General features: G+C 45.1%; 1 protein-coding gene and 1 pseudogene across 1 annotated transcript; one reads left to right on the top strand and one right to left on the bottom strand.

Annotated features, from left to right (window-relative positions):
- Window positions 1–3,989: 3,989 nt before the first annotated feature.
- LOC146577709 (neuroligin-2-like) lies at window positions 3,990–7,942 on the bottom strand. The gene is made up of 4 exons (XM_085267700.1): window positions 7,904–7,942; window positions 6,043–6,276; window positions 5,161–5,474; window positions 3,990–4,855 (listed from the first exon to the last, which is right to left on the bottom strand). Exons 1-4 carry the CDS (start codon window positions 7,940–7,942, stop codon window positions 4,042–4,044), a joined length of 1,401 nt encoding a protein of 466 aa, XP_085123826.1. The 3' UTR covers window positions 3,990–4,041.
- LOC146577708 (uncharacterized) lies at window positions 7,941–9,184 on the top strand (annotated as a pseudogene).

Genomic DNA, 9,184 nt, shown 5'->3' with positions numbered 1-9,184 from the left:
TTCTGTATGTAGTTTAGTCTAAAGTGGATCCTCCTCATGCACAGACTGAATTATCTGTTCAACAATCAGCATTTCTGATTCATGGATTTCATTTGTTTTTGCTAGTTTTGACTGAGATTTCAACATATCTGTGGTGGCATCTGTTCAGTGTTATGGAAGTTTTACAGCACTAATCTCACTTCACTCTGTAACATAACAGTGAACAATATTACTATTAGAAAGATTATTAGAGAAGCCACAATCAGATGATCCCCTATGAGGTGTCCTTGGTTATAGTGTGAAGTCATCTGAGGGGAGAGAGAAGAAAGAAACACTTCAGTGTTAATGAAAAAGTCATCAGTCTTCTTATGGGAAGAGACCTCCACCAGACCAAGACAGGTAACCATCCAACACGTTCTCATCCCAAAACCTAACAGACCGATGCCATGTGACAAATCGATGCCATGTGACAAATCGATACCTTTCGGTCTCTCTCTCTCTCTTGTGCTCCTGCTCCTAGCAAAGCAAAGCATCCACCCTTTTCTTACCGGCGTCGTGAATTGTTTGTCAGCATCTACTCATCCTAACGTTGGTCCAGTCTTTGTCTCAGTGTCAAGTCAGTCAACACTTTAGTCCACATGGTCAGTCCAGTCACAGTCCAGTCACACACATCATGCACACACATTCACACTAGATCTTGCTGATAGTGGAGCCTCACGCACAAAGCATCAGAGTCTCCACCCTCATCAATATGAGCTCATTTATTTGTTCTTTCTTTTGTTTTTAGAAAAAGAGTTCTTTATGATCTTGGACTGGATTGACTCGCTGCAATCCTTTAGACAGGAACTCGCAGGTTCCCACAGGTGACCTTTCCCTCAGCCCATTGTAATCTGGAAAAGCTCACCTTATATTTGCTCTCACAACAATGATTTACAGCGCTGTTAATTCAATCTTGCAGGCCTGCTTAGAACAAAGAAGGAGGAAAAGAGAGCTGATTATTAGCTCATCAGAGCACAAAACATCATCACCAAAGGGGGCGACACCTGACAGTTTTCTCTAAGTGCACTGTTACAGAAATAATGAGCCGCTCCTCGACATGTCCATGTTTAGTAAAACTCCCTCTATTGAAATAAGAAAACAAGCCAAACCTAACTGACAGAATGAACCCATCACTAAAACAACAACCCCAAAAATCTTCATCACAGAAAAGTTTTGCTTACTAATCGAACAATATGTTGTGGGAATTAGAACTTTCCGGGCCATAAAGCTTTTGCCCGACTCTTGGCTTAACTAATACTGACATAGTCTGAAATCAGACTTAAAGTCACTCCCTCTGTTCATTTAGGATAAATGTATCTATATCTGATTTAGGCTAAGTGCCTTTTGTTTAGATGAACTGCTGGACTTCCAGACCAGCAGGTTTAGGGAAGTCTTTATGGGGTCACACTCTGACCCCCCCCCCACCACACACACACACACACACACACACACACACACACGCACGCACGCACAGGCAACGTACTCTTTGTTTGTATGTAGACGTCATATGTTAATGAACGTCATATGTATATTCATGTAACCTCAATAAAAGAGCAGTGTTACGGGGGAGCGGACGAGAGCAACTGGGGTGAAGCGAAGGAACGGCGTTTGTCCGGTTCTCTCCCGTGCACGGGAAACATGAAGAACTTTGCCTACTCGTGTCTTGCTTTGCTATGTAATTAAATTGTCCTTAACGTTCCAACGAATAGGTTTATGCTACAAACCTATCACTGAGGTTAACTACACAACCCCTCGCCACCTCCTTATACACAGGAGTGAGTACAAAAGGGTTCGTACGGACGCATCAGCCGGCCGTCCTTCTGCTCGACACTGTTAGCTGAAAGATGATCGGATCATCCTCTGTCCTGTATTTAAGGCTGAGAGTCTTTGTCCAGTCTCTTTTCCACAGCTACTGTCCACAGCACTGATCCACCTGCAGCACAGCCCCACTCAGTTGTTTTATGATTTACATTGTGCACGTTTCCCTTCCACTGAGCTTACAAAACCTCTGACAGGAGAAGTCAGGCATGTGTTTCCCCCACCTCCCCTTTTAGGCAGTAATGAAATAGAAAACAAACAATCAAACAGGCTAAAGCTAGAGCACAAGCAAAGACAGCACCGGTGACTAAGTTCTCCCATACTGGACGTACGCTACCACGTGGGCTCAAACAGCAGCACATCAGCTCAGTTTACATACTGTTGACATCTTCATCAGAGGGTCAGCAGGGAACGCTGCTGAGCTGCAGTGGTCTCCACCAGAGTGACGGAGCAGGAATCACAAACAGCACAAACCCACCGTGTTGTTTCCACCCTGTTCAGGAGATCTGAGCCCCCATCCCTTTTTTTCATGTTGCAGCTCTGCACTGCAGGCCCTGAACGCCTCCCGGTTACCCTCAGTGTGCTTAGAGTTTAATTTACAACCGACGAGCTCACAGATCATCTGCAGGCAGGTGAACGAACCCTTAATGTGAGGATAATAGCAGAGCTGAACTGAGGTCAGAAATAGTCAGGAACGGTGTCGACACAGTGAAGTCAGCTGTTTGGGAATTTGTCTGATTATCAGTTTGGGGGGGGTCGGTGTTAAATAACAAAGGCGGTGTAGGATGGAGAGAGGAGGAGGGAGGGAGCAGTGATGATATGAAGTCAGAATACACATGTGGCAGACATAAGGGGGTCAGACAGGAGCAGCATCAGTCTCTGCTCTGTTTTGTTAATAACGTAGAAAAATAATTTTGTACAATCAAGCTACATCGACGGACGCTTTACCTCACGTACCCTAAAATGAAAAAGTAGTGACAGTAAGACGGAGGCTGCACATGACACCATGACTGAGTTCACAGCTGTTGCTTTGATTCTAACGTTTAACACTTTTGGCATCGACTCCGTTTTAATAAATGAGTGCTGGGAGGCGTCGTTTGACTTCAGGAGCTCCTGCGATGCTCCTGCGATGCTCCTGCGATGCTCCTGCGATGCTCCTGCGATGCTCTTACTCTGCGGGAGAAAACCAAAAACCAAAAGTAGCAAACATGGAGCGATATGACTCGTTTAGATTTTGGGAAACGTGCATCGACAGGTACAGTGTCCTTTTCCCCGCGTCTTTAAAAATAATTCATGCATAGATCCCCCACTGAGAAAACCCTTTTATATACTTTCTCCTTTGTACACATTTTATATAGAACTATATATAATATCATTTCTCTATATCTATATTTTCAGAAAAATTCTTTCCACACAATAAAAAACAACAATTAAACAAATGCTTCAAACAAAACAACAAAAAAGAGAGAAGATGGAAGAAAGAAAATCACGACTGAGGCCAGTTTGGCACTTTGTCATGAGAACATGACAGAACTCTGTTAGTTGACGGTAAATAGCGAAACTCTATTTTTCTTTCGTTTTTCTTCTCCCTCGATGAGAAATGAAACACAGCAGTACTTACTTGGCACCTAAAAATGCTGGTCGAATGAAAGATATCAGTGTTTTCATAGTTATATGTTTAGTGTACGCCTCCCGCCTCCAAACTGCTCAGCAGATCGGGAATTTTTAGAGAAGAGCAGGAGGGAGGCGTGTCAAATGAGAGGAAGAGAGCAGTAATAAAACACGGATGTAGAAAAGAGAAGCATAATGTGCACATAACACACAGGAGATGGAAAAAGAGATGACGCCAACGTAAAAAAGAGAAAACAGCGAGGAGCGAGAGAGCATTCGTCCCTTTGACAAATGTTGGAGGTCTTGAGCCTGGAAACAGCAGACCGTCTTTGAAAACAGTATCTTTGAAAGATCTGAGTCACCCACCCCAAACTGCTCATCTGCTGCTGGACACTTCAGTTGCACCTCCACATGCCACCAGTGGAGGGAGCTGCCAAGTTTCACAGCACATGACGCAGCAGGTGTAGTTGCTTTTGGAGAAAGAAGAGAATAAGAGGACAGAACGAAGGCCCACGTCTAGAGGCCTCCCTTCCAGAGCGGTAGCAGAGCCAGTGTTCCTGGTCCCTAGGTGGCGCTGTGTCGGGCCTGTCCCTACTATACCCTGGTGGTGGAGTGGGGGTGGGGCAGGGTGTTGTTGTGGCCGTTGAAGGCGTGAAGAGGCTGCATGCTGGTGATGGTGCTGGGGATCACGGTGATGGTGTTTGGCTTCATCAGCGGCACGTTGTCGGGGGCGCGGCGCAGCGCCAGGGTGTAGTCGGGAGGGCAGGCGGGCCGCAGGATGTCGTGGGGTCGCAGGGGCTCCATGTCGTGGTGAGCGTCGTGCTCCCAGTCCTTCATCTGCAGGGACATGATCTCCTCCTCCTGGCTGTGAGCCAGGTCGTTGGCGGGGCCGCCCCGCTGAGGGGACAGCCGGTGCCGGCGCATCTCGTGCCGCTTGTCACGCTTGTAGTAAAGGGCGGCGAAGGCCAGGATGTTGAGGAAGAAGAGCGACGCTCCAACTGCAACTGTCACGCTCAGTTCGGTGGAGTAGTCGCGGGTGTCTCCGGGAAAGAGGTCCTGGGGCGGGCGCTCTGAGCCCTCGGGCTCAGGATCTGATGGGAAGATAGGGTAAGGATGACGAGTGGTTCGAGGAACGTTGTTTCTGGGCCTCATGGTGCCGGGGTCACAGCCTGCGGGGGAGCGCGTAGTGGTGGGAAAGAGCACGTCGTGCAGGCTGTGAAGATGAGGGACTAATTCCAGCCAAAAGGCCACTTTGTTAGCTCTGTAGTTGTCTCTGACACGAGGTTTCAAACCGATGTGAAGGTACTGCTTGTCCTTCCAGTTGAACTTGGTCCAGATGACCTCCTCGAAGCGGTTGGGCTTGGTATGAATGAACTTGGTGTCCTGAGGGACGGGCAGGTTGGGGTCCCTGGTGGAGCATAAAGGTTAAACGTTTCAGTTCAAAGTTATATTCAGTCTCCATTATAAGTAACATGTGGAATCAATACACTGAATACAGACAGGAGGCCCATTCTCTGTGCAACCTTTAAACTATCTAAGACCAACCGGCTGCTCTGGGATCTGGATGCTTTTGGTGAACCAGTATGTTCAATTCTTCAAAGCCACACGGGAATTAAACTAGCAACCCAGATTCAAGTATTCAAGATGACTAGAAGGCTATCAGAGAACATACAGTAACGTGTACAGTTTACACTACTGTGACATGAGGCCTACCCAGTCTTTGCGAAGTTAGTCCAGTAAGTCATGACCACAGCGCTCAGCATCACATCGTTCTTGGAGAAGTTGCACGGGAACAGGTCCGTGGCACCGATCATCGGTACGCCGAACACGTAAGGTATCTCGTCTCCGTGCGCGGCGTCGGCCCACTCGGGCCGCGTCTCGGTTTGGCAGTGGTGGTAGAACGTGTAAAAGTAAACTGGGGACTGAAACTCAGCATGGAGTTTGGCAGTGGCCACAGCTGGTGCCACCCACTGGTGGTCCGTAAACAGGAAGCGAGTGAGAAATCTAGAGAGGAAAAAAAACTCTTTCTGATAACAGAAGGAGTGACAGGCAGCAGAGAGGAAGCATGACTGCATTATCCAAACATGTCTGTACTGTGACTGTGGTCCGGCTGTGAGGGGTTCGCAGGCCGATCTGTCAGAAACACCGACACTGAGATTGGGAGCCCACTACCTGGGGGATGATAGCATTACTGCCCACAGAGCCTCAAAGGTTAAGGCGCAGACACGCCGTGATGTGGATGAGTGGCTCTCTTTAGCACGCTTGTCTTGTTTGATGCACTTCACTGGGCTCACATGTTACTGATTCCATTCTTTACTCGCATGTTTTAAACGCTTAAAGCACTTTCACAGGTTTTGATATTCTTTTGAAAATTCATGTGAACTCCAGCTGTCAGAATTGTAATGTAAGCTTTGATAATTGTCCACATTTGTCATTTTGACGATTATCCGTTTATTTTAATGAATACAGCAAACAGAAAAAAACGAACAAATCAACAAACGCGGCTCCTAATGAGACAAAACCTGATGATGCTGCAAAATGCAGTTAAGTGAGAGGAGGCTGTAAAATGGAATAACTGAAAAAGTGGCAGTGTACAGAGGTGGCGTCCTCACCCTCTGGGTAGCCGTAGAGGTTGTCAACAAAGTTGGAGATGGTGTAGTCGAACGCCGCAGCTGAGATGCCGTCGTTGTCCTCACTGTCGTCCACAAACTTCAGCCCCTCTCCCTGGTTCACTCCTATCAAGATGTCATAGTTTAGGAGCTCCCCCTGGTGGAGCAAATAAGGAAGAACATGCTGAGTGCTGGAACAGAGCCTGTGTGCATCACAAGTCTACAACAGGAAGTGCAGCTGAAGCACAGCTTTGTGAATTGGCAGCATTTCATTTCCCAGTAAACAAAATAAAGATTAGCTGTTGCCATGAAATTCCTACTATAAACTGTAAATACTGCAATATATGCAGGGTTCATACACATTTTTAGGGTCAAATTCAAGCACTTTTTAAGCACATTCAAGGTCAATTTTCAAGCTTTTCCAGCACATTACCAAAAAAGAAGCATGTTTCACTTTGCATCACCTCAGTAAGACCTTGTAAAAATTTAAACAAATCATCTGAGGTCGATTTAAATGTCTTTTGTTCCCCTTTTGTTAAAAGAGCAGCACACAAAAATACAGAAAAAGGAAACGGTTGCCTTACATGCATATAGTGTACAAACTCAAAAAAACACATTCCTCTTAAAAATTAAGATGTGCAAATGTGAACAAATCAACTTGTTAGAGATCTTCATCTCCACTGTAAATAAACAACAAGCCAGAGAACAAGAAAACTGCACCAAACACCACAAACACCAACAAATTAATGTCTTCTCATCAGACATTGAAGCTTCTTTCCTGTGTGACATAAAAAATAAGAGACCGATGTTTGTTTGTTTTTTTAACTAGTTAAGCACCCACGTTCAGTCATCCACCCATTCACGCACACATTCACACACTGGTGATGTAGCTACAGCCACCCTGGGGCGCCACCAGGCCCTCTGACCACCACCAGCAGGCAACGGGTGAAGTGTCTTGCCGGGTGAAGTGTCTTGCCCGAGACTGTCCAAGCCGGGGCTCGATTACAAGGCGAACTCCTAACTCTTGAGCCACGATCGCCCAGTGGGGACATGGGGACATTTCAATTTCCAGCAGGAAGCTCCCCCTTTTTGTTAAACCCTTTAGATCAGGGGTCGGCAACCTGCAGCTCTTTAGTCCTTATAGTGCGGCTCCGCGTGGTTTGTGAAAATAAATTAGCTGAAGTGTATTTTATTTATGTTAGTTCTTTTTTTTAACTTGTAGTTCTAAATTGGAAGATTATTGTGATTTTGCAATATACAAATAAAATTATATTTTCTTATTTTTTCATCGCTCAAAATAAGCGTCACACTCGCGGAAGCCGGTGTACCCGGCGAAACGCAGTGCATTTATCGAGCCTTTCAACCCCAGATAGGCCAATTATGGCTCTTTGGCTCTTTGGGTCTTAAAGGTTGCTGACCCCTGCTTTAGATGAACAGAGTTTTTTAATTAAATACATAATCTTTAATAAATGTTCTCTTTTATAAAAAGTAGGATAATTAAAAAAACTTTTATTATACCTCTATTGAGTAGAAAAAAAACTCGTGTTTTCTGTCGTCTGTTATATAATATTAGGGATGTTTGTGACAATTAATTTCTTAATCGGCTGGACTAACCAATAGTCCACAACCAGGAAACACTGAAATTTTAAGTTAAGTTTGAAAACAGTTTAAAAAAAAATACCCCATTCCAAAATGTCTTGTGACAATCTCATTGGCTTAGGGAGTGATGATGTCATAGATCTTAAGAATCTTAAGTCCTTTGATGTTTTTCCTTAAGTAGGGGTGAGAAACAGCAAGTTTTAGTTCGTTTCAGCAGCATCTGTGTTTGCAGCCTACAAAACGTTCACCACAAGCTCTTCAAAGTCATCGTATAGAAACTCCAACATGTTTCCAAGAAAAAAACAACCAATTCAAAAAGATTACGCCGCCTCTCCTTCCTGGCGTGGCCGGCCAATTTCCCCAAATGGCGTGTCATCCTTCCAAAGGGCGTTAGAGGAGAGTAGGAAGGAAAACTACCTTCTCCAGAAAAAAATGCAACAAATTGAAGAAGAGAAACTTCAACTGGAGGACAAATGTAGACGAATGGAAGCCCAAAATAAAGAGTTGGAAGAAAGACAACAGTGCCAGCCGGACATAAAAATTATTAATGAGGGCTGGGGAATCAAGTTTGCTCAGAGCCGAGAGCAGATTGTGCACCTCATTAAAGAAAACAGGCAAAAGAGTGCAGAACTAAAAGAAATGACCAACCAGCTCCAAGACAAGAAAACGATGACTGATAAGATACAACGGGATCTCCAATACATGGACCGAAAAAATCGGCTCCTCCAAAGACAGCTCCATGAAGCTGTGGAAGAAAAGAAAGAATTCCTCCAACAGAAGGAAGAGCAGGACAAAAAGCAACGAGACATGCAGCACGAACTGAAGAGCATGCAGGAAAAATACCGCATGCTGAAAGAAAGCCTGGATGAAACACTGCGCCAAAATAAAGACCTTCTTCAACAGAAAGAGCAACAGCAAGAAAGACTGAAAGAAGGAAAACGTATCGTCCAGGACTTTGAGTCTAAAAATCTAAAACTGCAAGAGTTTTGTAATCAGCTGGAGGACAAAGCAACTAAAGTGGAAGAAGAAAAGGACAAACTGGAGAAACGCTGCTCACAGATGCAGAGAAGGATCGATCAGATAGCGAGAAACAACTCCGAGCTCGTTAAGGGGATTTTGGTGGAATTCAATAACTTGAAGCGTGAAAACACTCAAATGCAGGCGCAAAAACAACAAGAAGACAAAATACATGAAGACCTGCAGCTCACGCTCCAAGAAATCCAGAAAAGAAACGAGCAGTTAGAAGACAAGCACAAAGAGGTCCAACAGAGAAATGCAGACATGCACAAGGACAAGCTGATACAGGAGGCAACATCCAAACAACTCAAAGACAAGCTTGAAGAACAACAAGCAACATTGGAAGAGGTGGAACAAAGATGTGAGAAACTTGAAGAACAAAACGCAGAAACCATCGATGAGCTGAGAAATCTCATCCTGGAGAAAAAAGCGCTCGTGGAAAAGTGCATGAAAAAAAAGAGAAAATGGTTCCACTTGTTCCGGAGGAGAGACGCTACTGCTTCCTCACCTGA

The sequence above is a fragment of the Mchenga conophoros genome, linkage group LG3, assembly GCF_057382185.1.
Source record: "Mchenga conophoros isolate Kocher_MC1m ecotype Shallow Benthic linkage group LG3, M_conophoros_male_GT1.1, whole genome shotgun sequence".
NCBI classification, from domain to species: Eukaryota; Metazoa; Chordata; class Actinopteri; order Cichliformes; family Cichlidae; genus Mchenga; species Mchenga conophoros.
The sequence above is the reverse complement of the archived record's forward strand: the minus strand, read 5'-3'. Positions and strand labels throughout refer to the sequence as shown.

Bases quoted from the DNA above. Each gene is read 5' to 3' on its own strand.
- LOC146577709 (XM_085267700.1), bottom strand. From the start codon at position 7,942: ATGTTGGAGTTTCTATACGATGACTTTGAAGAGCTTGTG. The intron at 6,277-7,903 runs GTGAACGTTTTG...TTCCTGTTGTAG, and splicing joins ATGACTTTGAAGAGCTTGTG to ACTTGTGATGCACACAGGCT. The intron at 5,475-6,042 runs GTACACTGCCAC...TTCTGTTATCAG, and splicing joins AGGGTGAGGACGCCACCTCT to AAAGAGTTTTTTTTCCTCTC.